Here is a 21,531-nt window from a genome sequence, read left to right as displayed (position 1 = left end):
CTGTCACTACAGCAGTAACTGTGGTAAGGCTTAAGAGCCTGTCCTATGCATGATCTCTTTTGTTTAAGGGATCTGATTACTTTCCATGCGGAAATCTTTCTTCTGAAACTACTGAATATGAATGTCTGTGTAGGAGAAAAATGGTGGTACCAGGAGAAGGCGCAGACTCTACCGTGTTGCAGTAATATTATATGGTATTTCTTTCTTAGTATTAAATACTTTCTCAATCATAGAATCGTAGAATATTCGGAGTTGGAAGGGACGCACAAGTCGTCTTCTCCTTCATGCCTTTCTTTGCCTTGTTTTTAGTTACGTAGTTGCTGGCTACGCTGCAATGTAAACAGACTACAAATTGTAAAACAGAATGGAAGCATTCAGACTTAATAACCATAGATTGTTACTGTGATTGGGTTTAAGGCGGAGCCCCACCAAGGTTTGTGTGAATGTGATTTTCTTTCACTGGTTTTGCTGTTGAAGAAAATGTAGGTAATGTAGGCAGTATTTCCAAGAATCTCAGGGCACTTGCCAGGAGTTAATTAATCTTTAATATTCTGAAGTCGATACATTATCAGCAAAGTGCTATGGAATACACACAGTAAGATAGAGTATAGCTGGCCAAATAATATTTTAGTGGCAACTGACTTAATACTAATCAAAGCTTTTCCTGTGTGCTTTGCTAATGCAGGCAGCGCTGTGAATCAGATCTTGTACCTGATTTACTGTAAAGCAGTCTTTTTCCTACTGTGTTGGTTAAGTTTTATTCTCTGGGTACGTTTAGTGGATGGCAACAAAGACACTGGTTTGTGGGATTTCTGGATGAGATGCTGAATTTGATGCTGTTGCTGAGAACTTCGTTGTCAGGCTACGTTCAGGGCCATGCTTTACCAGACTGAAGCTCAGTTTTCTGTTTTCTGAAATGTTAGACATTTTTTATCACATTACAAACTGTCAGTGGTGTTTGTACACAAAAATTCTTCAGAATCACATCTAAATTTATTAATGTACTATAGTGTAACTTTTTTTTAAAAAATACTGTGTTGTGAAAGCTTATTAAAGGGGCAATGAAGGGTTTTGGGAAATGTTTTACTCGATTTCTGAGATTACATTTTATCAAGTCAGATGGATGAAGATATGTTGCACTGTATTTTGAAAGGCAAAATGCAAGAGATTTGAGTTTAGTATTCTAGACATGCAGCTGCATGAAAATGCAGGGGATTTCTGTATTCAAGATAAAGCAGGTACATCAATGCAGGTACGTTGCATTTGATGCCTTATGGTCTGCTAGCAGTATTCTTTCAAGATTTCTGCAGTTCTTTCTAGAACTTCATCACTTTTATCTGTGTGTTGACAGTTGAATGTGAATACCTATTGCTTTTTTTGGAAAAAAATTTTACATATCTAGCAGCAAATGTCTGGTTTGAGTTCATGAAGTGTTTCACATGACAGGTAAAGCTACCTAGATATAGAGTAAGAAATGTTACTAACCAGAGTTACAATAACCCAGCATTTTTTTTCCTTAAGAAATGGGACATTTGTATTTCCCATTCCTACTTAATTTAGAAGTATCACCTGATATTGTGTGTGAGCTATTTGATGAACCATGGCGACCAAAGATTTGAATCACTTAAAACTAGAAGTTTTGGCAGGCATGTGGTTAGAAATAGAAGAAATTTCAGAATGTTTTTTCTCCCAAATTTCTTTCCGAATCTGTAATGTGGCCTCTGATAGATAAGCAGTGTTGCCACTCTGTGTTCGGTTGTCTATGAAACTAATTTACCTCAGAGCTCTGTGTTACCCCTCTGAAATCGGCATTATTGACTGATTGCCCCGTGATGGCCTTAGAGGAGAGCCTAAGGATTGATTGGGTTTGCAGATTGACTGACCTGCCTGACTCTACAGTTAGAGTTCCAACGAAAAGTCTCTCACATGGAAATTCACCTCGGTATCTTCATGCAGATTTAGGACATGTGGATGGGGTGAAATAATTTCTAGCAGTACAAAATTCACATCAGCTGATGTTTTATATCTGCACTTAATGGAAATAACTGCCATGCACCAGAGCAAGAACTATTTCTCCTCAAAAAATTAATTTTAATCTGCCTCTGCGGGTATTTTCTGTAAAGTTGTGCTACTGTCACCTTTCTCTCCTTTTCTGTTTCACTTTTTGCGCTCTTTTTTTTTTTTTTAATACTTTACTAATATGAAGATCTGCTCGGGTGCTCTTTTGGTGTGCTAGAATCCACTCTTGATTAGCTGTTGGCCCAAACGCAGCCCCAAGACCTCTCAAACTGTTGCTTGTGTAAGTTTACTGTTTCTGTCCTCACCACCTTGCAGAATACTTTTTGTGTCCACATGGTATACTGACTGATTCCTTTCTGTGGACATAAACATAACAAAATATCTTGAAATATACCATGCATAAAACATTACAAGAAGCAATTCTTCAGCAGTAGCATCATCCTCTCATTGCTCTGTGCTTGTATTGCTTAGATTCAATTTAAGTCTCCTTTAGGATATGAGGACCTCAAGATTATTCTCAAGTCTAAAATACATTTCTTATAATACCAGAATAAAGGTAGCAGGCCATTTGGTTTGCTTTGTTTCCAATTGGGCTAATCTTTGAAAGTGGTAAAGAAAATAGATTTCCTGATCTTGTTCTTGGAATTAAGATAAGTTGGCATATAAACTTTTTCCCTTTGATGACAGTGAAACATTATTTTCCTTTCCATTATACGCTCAAAATTCTGTTATAAAGGTTATATTAATCACCGTGTATTTCATCTAATCTGTACAATTTTAACTATCTACTTAGCTAAACGGGAGATGAGAAGAAAGTTTTGTCTCAAATCTGAGCACACAGCTGGCAGTTTGGAGAACTATTTGAGAAGAAAGCAATGTAATGGTATTTCTATTTGAATAAGACATTTAATATAAAAGTATTGCTTTTATTCATTCAATATTGTTACTAAGGAGCTACCAATTACTGTGTATCATGTTAGTGAGGCCCCTGACAAATCCATGCAAATCATACGATTTATAATTCATAAATCCCCAGTCCCCCGAGGAACGTTGCTCTTGCACTTACACTAATTGAGTACTTATGTTCATTGATCCAGTCCATATAGCACCTTTAGTCCATATGGCAGCCTTTACTGCAGGGCCAAAAGCCTCTGTTGTTAAATCAAACAACAAAATCCCCTTGGTTAACAGCACTAGAGTGTTCTCAAAATCCAGTTACTTGGCCCTTTGCTTCATTATGCTTCTGTCTTTCAGCTAGCAAACTGTAGCCAAGTCAGAGCAGTAATTACGTCTGTCTCCCCCTGGCTGTAGAGGTGTAAAGAGGGCATATTACAGCATTCCTGTTTGGGGATGGGGCTGGAGCAGCCTTTTGGTCATACCTGTGAGTTGTTCTGGTTTATTGGCTTACATTGGTACTCATGCACGTTTGTCCCAGTAACTGCTCTTAGACATGGCTCATTTTTAAGAATCAGACAATAGGTGCTTACTTTTGACTGTACAGTTGTTGGTTTTTTGTTTGTTTGTTTGTTGTTTTTTTTGGTTGGGTATTTGTCTATGTGTAAAGAGAACAATTTTTTGTCCTCATCACACAGTAGTTGCCAATGGTTATAAATACCCAAATAAGCAGTTGAATAGTTGGTATGTTGTAAAGAGTGAATAGTCATTGCACTGGTGAAGAACAAGGAATCCTATGTAAATTTCGTATGGGAAGGGGAAGTAAAGGTATGGTACTAAAGATGTATTATGTTTCAGGATAGTATTTTGATCATAGTCTCCTATTTTTCTAATAATTTTAACGTAGTATTGTAATTTAGAATAATTTAAATTATTATCCGGAAGGCTGGCAACACTTAATTCTATCAAAACTGTAGAAAGATAGATGAATGACAAATTAATAATTTACCATCTTTGCATAATAGTGTGGCACAGTATACCAGAAGGATTGATGGCAGAAGAGGTTAACAAATTTTAGCAGCTTCCATTAGCTTTTCATTGTCATATGTTTGTGGTGCTGACTGAAATAAGCTTTGTAGGAGATCTCAGTCTAGGGAACTAATTACTTGTGCCGATTGCCATACTGATGAATAGACCCTCATTGTATCATTCCCCTGAAGACGAGGAGCAGTCTGTGATTCACGACTGCATCCTGGCTGATATTTGATAATAATTTTAACAGATAAATGTAGGTAGGCAGAATGATGAAGTGCCTATCCATGCTCTCCGACTATCAAAGGCATGCACATAGCCAGCTGCGTTCTGCCTTTTCTCTATAATCGCTAAAGGAGAATTTTAAGTTATTAATCGAGCTTTGAATCTTCCTGTGTTTTATGCTGCTTTGTTTGGTTAATTATTCCAAAACCGCTAGATTTTATAACCAAAGCATTCAAATTGTAGTATGATTGTAATGCACAAAGTGCAAATATAAGATGTTGAGATAATTGTTGCAAATACTTGAGTATTTTTCTGAAATTAGGAAATCAGGATGATGAAGAATAGCACTGCCTTTTCATTGATGATAGAAAAAAAGCACGAATTTAACAAAGCTGGATACAGGGATAGACTTTTTTTTTTTCTGAATAGGATTATTTTGTCAGCTTTTTAGTATCTAGGAATTGTTTAAAAGGAAGGCTGTGCAAATGGTTGTGGCTTTTGTTACTGTGTGTGTTTGAAACTGAGTGTATGTTAAATAAAACTAATTTCTGCCTTTAGATCTCAAAACTAGGAATATAGATATCAGGTATTTTTAACATTGGGATCTGTGAATTAGTTATGGCTATTCATTTGTCAGTGTTGACAGCTGTACTTTATATTAGCTCCTGGACCAGAGGTGGAATGTATACGTACATTGCCAGTTACTGTTTTAGTACTAGTAATGTTAACAAACAAAGCCAGTATTTTATAACTTGAGCATACAGATTTTCAGGCTATAAACCTATCATGCCTATTCTGTGTGTCAGGCATTTTTTGTTTGTTTATTTTGCTATTCCTGAAATCGTGGGGTTTTCTTGGTATCTTTTCAAGGCTAAAATATTGTTTTACAGTGGTGTTCAGTCATGATCATCTAACGAGATAGTAACTGGCACTTATATATGGCCATATTAAAAAGACCTACATATATTTGGAGCGTACAATGGAATATAATGAATTTGATATAACCTTTTCTAAATGTAATTTTTTAAAGGTATGCCTTCAATATAGCAATTATTACACATCATAACATGTAGTTTTTAATTAAATGTAAAAACACAACTACATAAAGCTGAAATCCAATCTGATTTGCTTGGAAATAGATTGCTATTTCACTCTTCGGGAATGGTTTATTTAAAAACAGTAAATGGAAAAGAAATGCATTTTCTTGTGTTGTTCTAAGCCTCAGGGGCTAAATGTAATGAATATTTTAAGAGATTATTTTAATTAAATTCCTGCACATCTAAACAGAGTAATATTTTATTATCACATACATAACCATGTAACTGAGGTATTCATTAAAGTTAACACTTTCTGGACCAAGAATTCATGGTATGATTTACTGACCTTGTGCAAAAAGGCACAAATTAGGAAGAAAAATGAAGGGGGACAGACTTTGATTAATATAGGTAATGCTATACCATATTTATAATAGCCTTTTCCCTATTCTGGTTTATAAATGCAGTCACTGAGAAAGGTGCCCTGCTGAGGCTGAAATGAGGCTGAAATCGGAGCACATGCCACTAGAGTGTGGGGAAACTGATCACACTGTCAGCAATTCATTTCAAAATGATGTATTTAGTGCTCATTTCACCTTCCAAGAAAAAAGGGAAAGGAGTTCCTTAGACTGGAAGGTGATATTGTTATTTTCAAGGACATACCTAAGTAAAAGATTGCAGAAAGGGGGGAGGTTAAAAAAGAAGAAAAAAAAAAAAAAAAAGGCAGCGCAAACAAGGAGAGCTTTATGCAGAAATTCAGTGCTACCATGCTGTTTGATAATTGCTAACATATGTGGCTCCTCTGTTTCATTGTAGTCGTCCTCGTGAGTTCTGGCGCCTTGACTACTGGGAAGATGACTTGCGGCGCCGGCGACGATTTGTGCGTAACCCCCTCGGATCGACACATCCTGAAGCGACACTAAAAGCAGCCGGAGAACATGGTCAGTGTAAAAACTGCTTCTCACCAATAGCAGCAGGTTACAGTACGTGGAGTGAGGGTTAGACCTTCCTTCCTACAAGATGCTATAAAATTGTCCCAGACCCAAAAGGTTTGTCACCGCGTTTCGGACGTGGTCCGTACACAGAAGGCCTGACTGTTGCTTATTATAAGCAATGCTGGTATTTGTTAAGCACCCTCATTACATATTAGCTGAGAGATAGCTTGTTGTGCATGCTCTGCGCAGTGATTACAAATACAGTTCTTACGAAGTACAACAAAAGTGTCATTTTGCCATTAATTCTTGGACACACGTTCTTGTGGTAAATTACCTGTTTATGACTTAGTAACTTGAAAAGATAATAGTCAGAGATTCACAGCAATTATTTCACTTAGCCCTAGCATGTATCTGCCTATCCTTACAGATAGATGAAAACAAAAATAACACTTACAGAGCTGAACTTTAGTCAGACCTTGTGTGTGTTTAAGTCCTCGAGGATTTCTGTAAGAATTTGATATGGAAGAAATAGTTACAAATGCCAGAACATAAAGTTTTGTTCAAGCAGTAAATGGTACTGATGACTCCTACCTGGCAATTTTCAAAGCAGATCACATTTTTAACAGGTTTTTTTTTCTCCTCGTTTTATTTTTGGGAATCACTCAGCTACGCGCTGCTATCTGTTCTATAGGAGTGCATTTACAAAATGAACCCAACACTTGCTTTCGGAACTCTAACAAACCAAAAGATAAAAATCCACAGCTAGTGAACCTCGGGTTTTAGTCTGGAATGTTTGTCTATGTGATCTAATGGATTTTATATAATTTATTTATATAATAATATAATATATAATAATATAATAATTTATTATATTCAAAAATAATTTGATTACAATTAAAACAATACTTTTTCCTCCTTGAATTCACATAACTAATTAGAATCATTAAATGTAGGTATTATTTTTCTTTTTTAGTCTATGGATTACAGCATATGTGTGCATACACACATGCATTATATGTGGAGATATTCACTTCATGCTAATTTAACATTATTAAGACTGTTGTATGGACATAGAAGAACATCGCTGTCATAAAGTTAGTTTCTATCAGGCATCTTAACCTCTTGCACTCAGCCTTAAAAAGCCATTTCTGGAAGAAAATGTCTACAATATGTCAGCTGATATAATGCCAAATGTGACATCAGTCCTTTAAAATAAATGACCATACAGAGAATAGTCAATAAAGTGATCTAAAAGCAATGTTCATAGAGACCTACATCATTCTCTATAGAAAGAGGAACAAGATGTAGAATTAATTAACCCACTTTTTGCTTTTGGGCTTGTTGTTAATACTGTTTGTTGTTTCTATGCTGTGGACTTTAATGACACAAGATTTCTTTCTGTTTAATGCCACTGGATAAAGAACTGCCCCCTTTAAAAATTGTGTAGCTTAGATTAAATTGGTCTTGACACATTTTGAAGTATTCTCCTCATGTGTTCCTGTTTAATATTTATATTGCTTAACAAAACATTGAAAAATAACATTTATTTTTACTGCAAAATATTTACAGCTCCTACCTGTATTTGTGTAACTTATTTTTTCATAGGAATGAAACATAAGTGCACACTATAGAATTATTCATCTTTCACAGTGAAATGATATTTTCATTAATCCATGCCATTGTTTCAAGGGTTACTGCTCATACTTGGCTTGTAATTGACAGGAGTACAATTTTCGTCAATACAAAACAAAGCTGAATAGAGGTAGCCCTGTCTGATAAAGCATAGCTGATAGCTAACCATAGTAATTGAAATAGGGCTAATTTTTTTCTGTCATTCCTTCTGTTCAGCATTTAACATCCATTGCAGTGTTCAGTTATATTTAATTTCTTGATGTTATTTTATTCTGAATTTAATTGCATAATACCCTAGTTGACTGTTGTCATTCTGTTTACTTATATATATCAAGTGAATTTTCTAGTTTACCTTATTTATGTGATTTCTGAAAGTACAGCTAATGGCTGCCTGAGTGTAGATAGGCATGCAGTGCTCCTGTTCTTGGACTCTCAACTGGCAAGGTGTAAAATGACCGAAGTACAAACTGAAGTTCAACTAGAAGCTACGTATAATACATATAATAAAAATACAAAAGTGGTTTTGCTGTTGGTGGTGGTGTGTGTGTGTGTCAGCCAAAGGATACAGTTGTCATAAGGGTCAGCCTAAGTAATCACTTGATCTATTTGTTTCTGAAATGTGCTTATAATTTTTTAATATTAACTAATTCCAGGTCAGAAAGTAGCATTTTTTGGGGATTTTCATAACCAGATTTTCAGACCCTGGTTCCAGGATGTGACTACTTAGAATTTGCTGTAGGGTTTTCCTTTATGTTTTATAATTACTTATCAATAATTTATCATTAATTATTCGATTTGAATTAATTTTACGTGTACCTAAAGAAAAATCATTCTAAAATGGTGGATCAGAAGTTCCCTACTGCCTATTTAGGCTTTTCTACAAAGAAAACAGAACAAAACTAAAACTGAAATTGGACATAGGGGATCTTGCCGAAAGGGAAAATAATGCATAAATAATGGAAAAGTGTTGTTGCATGCTTGGTAGCATGGATTTTAGTACACCGGTAAGTACACATTAGCAACTGCTGGGTGTCTTGCAAATCAAATCAGACGTATTCCCTGTCCCAGAGAGCTCACAGTCATGCAAAGATCACAATTTTCAACTGTGAAAAAGCTTCAGAAACAATCAGAAGCCTAGATATTGTTCAGTAAAACCTACAGAGAACAACAACAATCAGCTCTGTTGCAGCCTCGTTGTGCATCGTAGTAGCAAGAACCAATCTTTTCCAGGGATTGATTTGATTTGAAGGAGAGCCTCTGGTGCAGAGGTGGCAGAATAAATACCTGAAGACTGATGTTCTCTGTTCAGACAATCAATACCAACCCCATGACTATACTTCTGGCTACCTTCTAGTTAAAAACAAATTTTTTAATTCTGACAATTTAATTGCCATTCCCAAGTTCACATTAACTTGCCTGGGGGAAAGAAAGGCTTTAGGTAATTTTTCAAAGGAAAAAAAAATCTTTCCCAAATGGGTATTTATAAAAGTCAGTCTAGCAGTGTACCTGGGGGTAGCAGAAAGAGATGTGAGGATGGTTTGGAATGGAAAGAGTTAGCTTTTCTCTGTTTCGTCTTTCCACTTAATGTTCAGAATAAAACCAAAATAGTTATAAATGATACAATTTATAAAGTGTGAAAGTCAGAATTCTGTTCCTGGAAGGTAACATTGTGCAAAAAATGAGTAATCGAAGCCTCCTAGCTGGAGCCTGACTCCTCCCTCCCCCCCCCCAGTACATGCTTTTGCAGGATAATCTTTATCTGCTTGAAAATACAGTATCTGGCTTCTTAACAGGCAATTTTGTCTCTTTATTTTAATTGATATTTCTTAAGAACTGGCAGGGGTGGGCTGGGCTGGAGAGCAGTTGTGTTGCAGATCAGAGCATTGTGACTGAAAGTGCGAAGCACTGACTGTGTACAGTATTGAACTTGAGTGGTCAGTTGTCTTTGCCTCAGCTCAAGGGATGAAAAAGAAGTCTGAAAAATATTATTTTAACAATCTGATGGGAAGGTGATTCCTTTTCTTAATTTTGTCTTAAAAAAATAAATGACTTAGGGTAGCTTCCAGGAGGCCTTTTTTTTTTTTTTTTTTTTTTGATAAAACAAAGTGAGAGGAATTTTTTTAATGCATCTTTTCCTGTAATTGATTTTCCTGCTATATTTGTCAGACATTCTGTAGGGTGCTTCCTGATACTTCATTTTTTTTTTTTTTTTTAATATCTTTTAAAAATTGTGTTTCTTCTTTAAGTTGTAGCCAAATAATTCAGAATAACCTGTCCTTCTGTGAATGTCGGGAGCTGAATGATTTTTTTTTACCCCCAAGTATTCCAGAGATAGAGCTGGAACAAATCAAGTGCTGTCAGATATATTTGCAAAAATTTCCTTGAGAGTGGGCCTTCCCAGTCTGTTTGGGAAAGACTGTGTGGAAGTGCAGTAGTGAAATGTACTGAAGGAATGAGTGTGCCAGGTAAACACGCTGCCAGCACAACATAGGCTGTACCTTTTGGTCTTGCTTTTGAAAACAGGCAAGCGAATTAGTGGAGGTCTGCAGGTCTGGAGCCAGGAGGTGTGGTGATGCCAAGCAGGGGTGGGTCTGGCAGAAAGCAGCCTGCCCTAGCAGATGTCTGAGCAGGGTTTGGGATCTGGGCTGTGGCATCACCCCTGCACATGTGTGGGTAGTGAACGTGTCGCATGATAACTAAACATGTTGCGTGGTGGCATGCATCTCTATTTGGTAAATACAGAAAGAACTGGACTGTGACTTGTGGAACACGTTCATCTGCAAAGCATAGGTGAATCGATGTGAATTGTATTCCATTTCTGCACAGGTACTCACGTGCCCCTGTGCCTGGGGGCTGTAGGCGCAGTGCTTTATTCAGCCCAGTGCAGAACAAGCAGACCTGGACTCATTGTGCTGCCTGGCAGCAGTCTTGAAAAAGGCAGTTCTGCAATGTGTGTGTGTTTGAATCACTATAAGATAGTTTGGGAAAGAAATATCTGGTGAGGGAAGGTAAGGCAGGAGGTTTGTATTTATGTTGCTTGATCCTCTTTGGTTGAAAGCTGCCATACTGATTTTACTTTTTCTTAATGGTAGGATGACAGGCCGTGTCACAAGTTGTGCTGAGTTTAGAGCTATTAACCTTAGGACTTTCAGTCTTAAGTGAGAATAGGTAGAAAGCAAGTTTGAAATAGCGTCTTAGGGTGAGGGAGGCCAAAATGTTTGAATGGGTGTCTGAAATAACACATGTCCTTGGCCAGCATTAAAAAGAAAAAAAAAAAGAAAAAAGAAAAGCAAACCGATTCTCCTCTATTTTATCCACGGAATGGTTTTGTTCTATTTTACTTTTTTGATCTTCAGCAGAAAGCTGCTGGGCTGTGGAGTGCCAGTGCATGTGGTGTGTGTTAGTACTCTGTCGGTAATTTTACTGCTGCTAACTTCAAATCCTCCAGGGGGAGTTAATTACAGGAAAACCCTTCTAACCATCAGCTGCATATTTCCATGACAAGAAGGGCTTCAGCTCACACTGAACAATTCCAGAATCGGAGTTATCATTATTTACATGGGTATGCTGTAGGAGAAAGTAAAACTTGGGTTTGTACGATGCTGTTAGGGCTTTTTGACAATTCACTTTTTGCTTATTGCTTACGTACAAGTGGCAGTGATAGCTTGGGGAGAAATTGTCCTGCAGAATTGGAAGCCTATTCTGTGTGGCAGTATGGCAAGATGAACCTCTTTTGTTTCTTTCTCTCTTTTTTATTTTTTTATTTTTTATTATTATTATTATCTACAGCAAGCACGGGGCATTTGTTGGGATATTTTAGAGGTTTTTTTTTTTTAAATGTATTTTTATTTTGTTATTTTTCACTTAATTGCAAAGTCTATTACTCGCAATTTATGTGCATATATGTAGTTAATTTAAGCTGTATAACTCGCCACTGGGGACTTGCCTCCTGCTGGAAGTGTTTGCACGGTAACATTTTGGTTTCAAACGAGTAGCACAACTCCCGTCCTGCGTGGCAGCGCTCCGAGGCAGCACTTTGCAATGTGTTGCAGCGAGTTGCTTGTGGTGCAGGGTTTGCACAGGCGCAGTGCCACGGGCATTCTCAATATATTTAAGAAATAGTGTGCTCATTTTAAACTGCGGGGAGAGAAGGGAGGGAGAAGAAGTGTCTTGTTCATGTTGTTTGTTTGTTTTTGCCTTTCCCACAGTAAGTGCTAGCTTCGGTATAGTGAGCTCTGGTGTCTTTTTTTCTGTTGGTTGGTTGGTTGGTTTTGTTTTGCTGCAGCTCTGAGCTCGTAAGCTAAGCAAAACCTCCGCGAGGCCCTCGCCGTGGAGATGCAGCCGCTCCCGGCGCGCCTCCGTGGTTCTGCGGGGCCCCGGCTCCGCCCGAAGCGCGCGGCGGCGGTGGCACGAGCTGCCCGCTCCCGCCTGCCTCGCGGCGCCGCCGGCACGCGCAGGTTCCCGCCGACGGTGCCCGCTCCTCCTGAGGGCAGGTGCACGCGGCCGTCCTCCTCGGCCTCCCGCCGGGGAAGCGAGGAGAGCCGTCCCGCCGCCTCCCCCGGTGCCCTCCCGGAGCGTGCGGGGAAGCGGCGCCGCTCGCCGCCGCCGCCGCCGCCGCCGAGACGGAGCGGGGCTCGGAGTCTGACCGGCAGCCGCGAGGAAGAGCCGCTTGTAGGTGCCCCTGCGCTGCCTTCAACGCTTGCGGCGCAGTTAGCCGCTGAGGAGAGCTGCGGGTAATTTTGAGCAGGCTTAATAGGATTAAAACTAGTTGTGTCCTAACATTAGGGGATTAAGGCAGCTACTTCCCACAGGTTGTCCCAAACTGCGTTTTCTTTTCTGAACTTGCATTTTTGTACAAAAAACCACAGCGCCGTACTGCTTTGTCTCTGAGAGCTGACAGAGCGCTGTGCCTTTCTCATTGCAGCTCCCGATGAAGATATACTTGTTAAAGGAAAGCAGTCTATCAAGAGCCAAGCCTTAGGAAATCAGAACTCAGAAAGTGAGATTCTCTTGGAAGGCGACGATGATATCACGTCATTCATTGAGGAGAGAGAAGTGGAGAACCTAACAGGTAACTGCAGCTATCTGGTTTCTGCTCAGCCTCCTTAATGCTTAAGTTCTCTTCTCAGCAGCTCCGCAGCGAATAATACTTTGCCATGCACACCCATACGTTGTTCCTGCCCATAAATGAATCATTAACATCATTTTTCTGTACATATCTGATGCTGGGGATTTACTTGAGGAGAGCTGTGCATTTTCTTTCTCCAATTTTTATAGCCATCTGCCTTGCAGAGCAGATGCCTGTGTTCTAGGAAACCTTCTTTAGAAAAAGCAGTTCTACTCAGCCAAGAGCTTCTTTTATTTTTGACCTTGTTACACTCCTCAAAACATAAGGCCCCGTGGGCAATTAGGCAAGTATTAGGCAAGTTTGTAATTAAAGGCTTTGGAGAGCTTCTGTTCCCCCCCCCTCGTTTGTACAATTTCAAATATGAATTATTCACTCGCATTTGAAGAATCTACACAATCACTGGATTTAACTCCTTTAAGTCCCTGGTTATCCCCCCAGATTGAGTGCCTTCTCCACCGTACCCGTATTTGACTTCACTTTTCCTGGAAGAAAAATTAAAACAGTACTTCAGTTCCTTGAGCTTGATGAATTTGACCAACTTTCGTGCAGCCTTTGCTGATGTTGCAATCCAAGTGGAAGGAGTCCATTCTGTACAGTTCAGAATGTAAACAGTAACTTCCTAGGTTTGGGGACTGGGGGGTTACAGAGTGTCTTCATTGTTATTTGAAGGGCATGGGATTACTCAACTATACAAATTTCTCTCTGTTCTTCTTTCTCAGCTGGTATCCCTTGCTCATTTTCTTTAGAGAAAAATGTTTCTTGGATAATTTCCTGAAAATCCGATATGATGAGCTTACATTCTGATAGTTAAATGAAATTATTGGAAGTGATTATTGTCAATTTGCTCATCCCTTGTCTGAACTGCTTTCCACTCTTTTTAATATTTAAAAACACAGCATAATAATAGTAAAAGAAACCAGTTGGGGTAGGAACGTGAAGTAAAAGAAAGAAGCAGGAGAATAATAGCCTTTAATGTATGTGAATCTCTTTTTCCTTCCTTTCTACCATGAGCTTTCTTCTCAACAGCTTTCTCTGTTTCCTTCTCTTTTATTATATATTCATTGCTTCTAGTAATACATTCATACAGTAATAGAGGTGAAAGGGGAGTTTAATTATATAATCTTGACAATGGCAATAGGATTAAGAAGTAATCCTCACTAATAAAGTGGTGTGGGTTAGAAATGAAGTGGAAATTGTCAGGGGTCTTCTGCAGGACCTGGGCTGCCCCAGCTTCTGCAGCTGTCTGCTTGCCCTGTAATTGAATGTCTGAGGGTGATTGAAAAAATGTTATTTCTCCTCTGGATTACATGCTAATGTACAGAGGGCAAAGGGAGACAGCAAAAGAACACATAGCTGCTTATTTCATCCATTTGTGGGGGTGAGCTTTGGGAAATCATGGCAGTTCTGCAGCTATCTCATGCCCATCTGCAAACACAATGTATTTGTACATTGGGAATAGAGGGCAAAGCTGCTCTGATCTCAGCAGAGCATCTCTTCTTTTGTCCTAGTGGCACACATTGAGATTGATGCGAGATTAAGGACCATCGCCCTCCTAACAATTGACGGAAATGACAGTTCATCTGAATTTTTTGTCAGTAATTCTCACGTTGATTACCTGAACGTGTGTACCTCATTTTTAGATGCTTTATTAAAACAAAATCGTCCGTGTCACTTTCTTATCTTCACCTGCTTTATAAAAGCCAGATAATACTGCAACCGAGAACCTTCATTTCCTTACCTCATAATCAGCTAAATGACAAACCTAACTTATTTTCTTTCTGCGTGTGTTAGTTTATATAATAGCTCCTGTATTGTCAGATCTGTGCCTAACCTATTGTTTTCAGTGGTCGTCTGATTTGTCCCTATGATAAGCCCTGTGGAGATGTGATCATTCCAATAAAAATTCATTCAGTTAGAAACCAACCCTCCAGCTGTTTACTCCCCTAGTCCCCGAGCTACACTAATGCTGTACGGAATCCTTGAAAAATATTTAATGTGAAATCAAAAGCATCTTTAAAACATTTTTAAATCTTTACAGAGCCTTACAGGCTCTGTAAGGCTGTGTAACTTAGATTTCTGTCATCCATGAGGGAGCACTTCACAATCAGACAATTTTGAGCCTCGACTGCTTTCTTCATCTTTGTAGAAAGCTATGGAAACTCTCCAGTAGCTACAGAACACATCTGACAGTAAGATTTCAAGTGTTGGTGTATGCACTCCCTGTATTGCATACAACAGAAGGAATGCAACCGCCGAAGTTTCTCAAAAAGAAAATGTCTGAGTGAAAACCGTGTCTTGCCATGCTAAAGGCAGCTCTGGCATCTATAATATATGCATCAGTTTGCAATTGTAGCAGCTTCGACTTCGCGCAGAACAGGGAAACTGTAAATCTATTACATATGTTCCCTTCTGGGATAAAAAGATTCTTGGTTTTTAAGGAAGGGCTATGATCTTTGTTTTATTTATTTTCATATTCCGGGTTTGAAAAACAAGTGTTGGTGACAGTGTTTGGTGTTTGTACTCTTTGGCAGGTCCAGTTGCCCTGAGCACGCCAGCTCAGCTGGTGGCACCCTCGGTGGTGGTGAAAGGCACTCTGTCCATCACTCTTTCCGAGCTCTACTTCGAGGTGGATGAAGAAGATCCCAGTTTTAAGAAAATCGACCCGAAGGTAAGAGATCATTGACCCTGAGCTCTGAGAGATGATGACAAATTACCCGAGCCCTTTAATTCTTCATTCTACTCCCTTTACCTCTGTTGGCCCTCAGTGCTCCTGCTTTAGGAAGTTTGCGACTGACCATATATGTTAGCAAACTTCTCCTGAGCAACACCTCCTCTCCTCCCTATTCTCCCCCTCCCACAATTCAACCCTACTTGAATGTTAATTAGCTTGCTGCGAATAAAGCTCCAGGGAGGCATCTGAAATAAAGACATCTTGAATCGCAGGCCTGTGTGAACACAGGAAAGTCCAGCCAGCCCGTTAGCCCAAACGCTTTGCTTTACTTTCCTCTTTTCACATAATGCCAGCATAACATCGTGCTTAACCCCCCGTGCTCTTAAGTTTTCAGTGCTTCAGCATTGTATCATTATATAACAGATTTTACAGGGCCTGTTACTATTTATGGTGCCTAAGCAGAAAACTTAATTGCCCTCTTAAAAATACGTTCTGGAACTGACTTGTTAATTTTCACAAGCTTTACTTGCTCTGAGCTACTTGATGTTCGGAGTTTGTTTAGAAAGAGAAACCTTTCAGTAAAATTGCAATTTCGGGAGCAGTATATTCTGACATAATAAGGTCTATGCAGCCTCGCAGCAGCGTTTGAAAAGCGCGGCATGTTACTAGCAGATATTCTCGTATCCACGTTAAGCACGTTGATGTCTGCTGGTCTTGAAAATATCTGCTTATTATTAAGCGTGGTGGTAATTTCTTGGTGAGGGAAAGTCACCGGAAGACATAGTGGGTTTGTGCTGATCTGTCGGCAGCGCCCTGCGTGTTAAGCAGTGCTTCAGGTCTCAGTTCCTGTGGAGTAAATGGCTCTCATCTGTATTAAATGTGCTCTGAAAGCTGGGATCGTTGAATGCTATCAAGGAAAGCATTTAGTTTGTAAAGAACGCTCTCTCTCTTCCAGCTAATCGCTCATAGAAAACTGCAGCTCAAAGAGTGATTTTATATTGTACCATAAATGGAATTTAACTTTTTTCTGGTCCTGAAACATCGTGGAAGTTTGTGAAATAGCTCTTAAAATTTGGATATGCTTCCTATTTCCATAGTACTTTTTAAAATATGTAATGGTAGGGAACGTCTCAATATAAAATGTGAGGACAAGTTGATCCTCCATCTTCATTGTTGTGCCGTGCCTTGTACTGGCACCATAAAAACCTTCTGGCTCTGCGGCACTCTGCACTTCTGCTTTCAGTGCAGGACGTGTAAGCACAGATAAGAACTCTCCTCGTTTTTGTGACCTGCTTTGTGGGGATGTGGCCACGTTGAGCTGGCTTTCTTTTCTCCCGTTTTCTAATCGTTGGGAGTGGCTGTTTCCCTGCCCGCGGGCAGAGCTCTCTTCTAGTCTGACTGTTTTTCATTCTGCATCTGAGACATTTTTAGTTTCTTAGAAAAGGAGTCGGTTATGTGGAGCATGGGCTACACATATCTTACGTTCTATTTGTGATGCTACTTCCAGAGGAAAGCTTTAAAAATATATATCTTAATATCTCTTTTTGGGAGAGGAGGGCTAAAAAGAAACTGTGTGAATTTTGAGTTGAAATAGCGATGAGCTTCCGATGCAACTCGCTTTTAAGCGTTAACACCTCCCTGCCCCACCCTCCGCTTGGATCGCGGTGCCTGGAAGTACGCCCCTAAAACTCAAAACCCTTAAGCAGAGTAGCTCAGAAGGCGCCCTTAATTAACGAGGCTTCGTCCGTTAGCTAAATTTAAGGTACGTGTCTGTTTGTCCAAAGTACCACAAAGAAAACAGTGTGACAGGGTGCGGAACGAGCGCCGCGCTGGCGATGCTACGAGTGCCGCTCAGATCAGGGCTGTTTTCCCGCAGAAACGGCCGCTCCGCCAGGTGAGCCGGGGGGCGGTGGGGCTGCACCGCGTCCCTCCCGGCCCCGCCGCGCTGCCCGCGCCTCTCGCTTCGTTCGTTTTCTCGCTTCGAATGGGAACGGCCGTTTCTTTGCGGTCGCACCGCAAAGAAACGGAAGCGGCGTTTCGGAGCGAGAAGTTGCCTTTCGCCTCCCCTCCGAGGGACGCCGAAGCTTGTACTAAAGGCTGAAAATCGGCTCGGAAGCCCGTCGGAGTGGGGATGGGGGGGGAGCGGGGCAGCTAACGACGGCGCCGTTAACGCTGAAAAGCGCTGCAATCGTTTCCAAGGCGGGGAAGTTAAGCTGCGGGTGGAGGGCACGGCGCAGGGTGTCCCGGGAGCTCCCGTCCCGAGCGGGCAGCCCGTGGAGAGACCCACAGCCATCGGTGCCGCTGCCGCCGAGTGAGCGGGGCGGTGAGGCGCCGACACCGTTCGGGGTGGCTCCGTACTTCGCGTCCAGCGGGACGGCGCGTTAGCACGGGGAGTTTGTAACGCGAAATACAAGCGCTAGAGGTTTAGTGGGGAAAAAAAAAGGAGAAAAAAAAAAAAAAAAAGAAAAAAAAAGAAAAGAAAAGAAAAAAAGAAGAAGAAGAATTAAAAAGGAAGCTGGAAGCGAAAACGAGCGCACGCGATGCAAAGCGAAACGCCGCGGGCGGGCTGCCTGCCTGCCGCGGGGCGATGCTCGGCATGGCTCAGGACGGAGGGGAAAAGACACGGAACGTAAGGCGGTACAGCAGTGCTCGCACGCGGAGCAAAGGGTTTTCTCAGCGCCCCGTTTTAACGGGAAACAGAGGGACTGCGCCGAGCGGAGGGCTCGCGTTCAGCCTCCGGGCGCGTCCCGCCGTCCCGCTTCGGGTTTTGTTTTTTTAAGTGTCGCTTCTGCGGTTTGGAAGGGCCCTGCCGGCCCGAACTTAAGAACCATGCACGAAAAGTAAAGTTAAAGTGATATTTTTATTACTATTTGCAACAAGTCAGTGGTGGAGCACATCATCTGACCTCGGCGCCGAAACACATTTTTAACATCGGTAAAACTTCTTTTTTTTTAAAGGGCAATTTGTACATATAGTTAAATAATTTTTCACTTGGTGACAACATTCAGGCAGACGAGAGAGAGAGAGAGTAAGAAAAGGACTATACAGGGATTGGAAAATGTACCTTTGGGCTTTCGTTTGGCCGCGGCAAAAGTCCGAGCGCTTCCCTTTGCGGAGGAGGAGAGGCGGGGATGCCGTCCCCGCGGCGGCGCCGATCCGTAGCAGTCTGTGGCCGCCGCGGTACCGGGGGCGAGCGGTGTGCGCCCGGGCGCCGGCCCTATAGTTTGTCGAGGCTTTTGGGATTGGTGAGGATCTCCCGGGCCAGCCTCCAGGTCTGTTTGGCGGCGCTCTCTAGGGCCGAGTGGGGCTTGCCCTGAAAGAGGTCGAGGTTGGGCAGGAAGTAGTGCGGGCAGCGGCGGCACTGCAGGCAGGAGATGAGCTGTAGCAGGATGCCGTTGAGGCGGTCGCCCAGGCACGCCTCGTCCCAGTCGGTCTCCCTCGGGTGCTTCTCGCACTCGTACAGCAGCAGCGTCTTCATGTGGTAGTTGTTGAGCGGCTGCCCGGGCAGCTCCAGGTGCCGGTCCCGCAGCGTCTTGAGCACCGAGAGGCACTTGTTGCGGCAGCCGCCCATCAGCAGCCGGTTCTCAGCCTCGCCGAACTGCAGCACCCAGGCGTCGCTCTCGGCCGAGCTCTGTTTGCCCGTCAGCGAGTAGCACTCCTTGGAGAGCAGGTTGAAGCCCTCTGCCTTCACCTCGGCCACACGGTTGGGGCCGGGCCAGGGGATGTGTGGCATGGGCCACTGCGCCGCGCTGCGCGGCCAGATGCCTGTGCACTTGAAGGCGGGTGTGATCTGCACCACGTAGCGCTCGCGGATGCGCAGCTTCACCTCGCTGGTGTCCGCGATCATCTTCACCACGTCGCGGTAGCTGCACTTGTCCACGGCCTGGGCCACCAGCGTCTGGAAGCGGGAGCGGATCTTGCGCGCCGACAGGTAGCCCGAGGCCGTGATGAACTCCACCCAGAGCGACATGCTGCGCTTGCGGCCGTCGCTCAGCTTGAGCACGGCGCAGCCCGGCAGGGAGCCGTCGTCCACGAAGTTGAAGACGCCCATCTGGTTGAGGTAGAGCACCACCTCGAACTCGGTGGGCGAGATCACCTCCAGCCCCTCGTAGCGGGCGTCGATCTCGCTCAGCGAGCTGATGAAGCGCGGCTCCTGCACCTCCACCTCCTTCAGCACGTCCGACACCACCTTGCACACCTCGCGGATGGTCTTAGCGATGGCCGCCTTGCGTGCCTGGCAGCGCTCCGTGTAGTACTTGTTGAGCTGGTACACCAGCTTGGCCTGGGCGGCGATCATGTTGGGGCACAGGTCCGGGCTGTAGACCGGGCTCTCGCAGTACGTTGAGGGATCCAATGCTTTAGCGGGGGCTGCAGCTTGGCGGAGGGCAGCGGCCGGCTCGGGCACCCCCGCCCCCGCCGGGCGGACGGCGGCAGCGCGGGTCGGAGGAGGAGGAGGAGGCGGCGGCACGAAGCGGCGCGACCCGGCGCTGCCCCGGCCCGGGGGCGGCGGGGGCGGCGGGGGCCGGGAGGTGGATGCTGCCGCTGCGCTCGGCCGCCCGCCCCCCCGCGCCGCTGCACGGCCGCTTCAGCAGTTCATGGAATCGAAAGAGCCCGAGCGAAGTCGCGCAGGAGTTCCCCGCAGAAACGCCGGTCGGCGGCGAAGTTTGGCACCGTCTGCGGGACGAGAGCAGGAGGAGGAGGAGGAGGAGGAGAAAGGCGTGCGGTGCCCCGAGCGCCGAGCGAGCCCCGTCCGGCCGCCGCCCTCGGTCCGTTCTCGGTGCGTGCCCCGCCGCCGCCGGATGCCGCCGAGCGCCCTTCTGGCCCTGGAGCTGCGCGGCTCCCGCGATCGTTACTCGCAGAGTTGTGCGCCCGCTCTGCGTTCGCTCATCCCCGTCTTGCGGCTCGGCACGGATTGTTGGGGTTTGTTTTTCTTTGCACACACTGTGTTATCCCGGGCGGGAGGAGGGCGGTGCGGTATGCCCGGGAGCGCTTCTCCTCCCCCTCCCCACCCCTGGCTGTGCGCGCCGCGGCTCTCTCTGTCCGCGCCTCTCCTCCTCCTCCTCCTCCTCCTTCTCCGCGTATCCGCGCGGCTCTGGACGCGCTGGCGCCGTGGTTACTTTATGAATGGGCCCCGGCCGCGGCGGAGGGGCGGAGCGCGTCTCCTACAATCGCCGCCGAGCTGTCAGCGGCGCGGCCAATCGTAGCACCGGGCGCGGCCGGAGCGGGACCGGCGGGAGGGGCGCGGGGGGCGCGGGTACGGCGACGCGCACGGCCGCGGCCTCGGGCCGGGCACCGGCAGCTCGCGGCCCGGGGGCGCCGGGTGCCGGAGCTCCGGCGGTGTGCGTGAGGCGGAAGGCGGGTGGGGGGCGGAGGACTGCGCTGCTGTAAATGTCCCGGCGCCGGTATCGGGCTTAGCGGGGAAAGTGGGAGAGTGGCCGGGGCGGGGTGGCGCGCCGCGGGCCCGTTAACGGTGATAAATCCGCGTAGTAAAGTTGCGCTCATCTTTCTGAAGTGGAAGATGGAGTTATTAGAAAAATAAACTGTATTTTATGCGAGTTTGTGTTACTGAGAGCTCTGAGTGGTTTGGATGTATAATCGCACCAGTGTCGCGGCGGTGCAGAAAGGCAGCGAGTGGGCGTTCGTGGAACGCCGGAGCAAAACGAACTCTTTTCCCTACAAACTCCCGATGTGGGGAGAGGTGACGTCCGCCCCCTTCTCACCGCTGTTCCCCGGGCTGTGTGTTCCCCCCTGCGGCGGGCCCGGCGGATCCCCGGTGCGCCGGGAGCGAGGCCGCGGCCGTTTGCACGCCGTGCGCTCCGTGCGGGGTCTCGGCTCGCTCTGCGTCCGCTTCTTTTTTGCTTTTCGTTGTGGATGGTTAATTTTACTAAATAAAATATCGCCGTCTGTTTGCCGCGTGCGTTTAAATTAGAAACATGTCTTACGCCGGCCGTACAACGGCAC

General features: G+C 44.1%; 2 protein-coding genes across 6 annotated transcripts in view; one reads left to right on the top strand and one right to left on the bottom strand.

Moving 5' to 3' along the window:
* The window catches only part of LRBA (LPS responsive beige-like anchor protein), a 365,719-nt gene that overhangs the window by 187,389 nt on the left and 156,799 nt on the right, over window positions 1-21,531 (top strand). For all 5 annotated transcript variants that reach the window (XM_048942610.1, XM_048942611.1, XM_048942609.1 and 2 more), the window contains exons 38-40: window positions 6,021-6,145; window positions 12,696-12,842; window positions 15,431-15,567. In XM_048942610.1, coding sequence (XP_048798567.1) covers window positions 6,021-6,145; window positions 12,696-12,842; window positions 15,431-15,567 — 409 coding nt within the window. The remainder of the gene's footprint in view (window positions 1-6,020; window positions 6,146-12,695; window positions 12,843-15,430; window positions 15,568-21,531) is intronic.
* On the bottom strand, window positions 18,190-19,867 carry MAB21L2 (mab-21 like 2). Its single transcript, XM_048942658.1, has one exon. It carries the CDS (start codon window positions 19,865-19,867, stop codon window positions 18,788-18,790), a length of 1,080 nt encoding a protein of 359 aa, XP_048798615.1. The 3' UTR covers window positions 18,190-18,787.

Source organism: Lagopus muta, chromosome 4, assembly GCF_023343835.1.
Source record: "Lagopus muta isolate bLagMut1 chromosome 4, bLagMut1 primary, whole genome shotgun sequence".
Classification (NCBI taxonomy): Eukaryota; Metazoa; Chordata; class Aves; order Galliformes; family Phasianidae; genus Lagopus; species Lagopus muta.
This window is presented reverse-complemented; position numbering and strand designations above follow the sequence as displayed.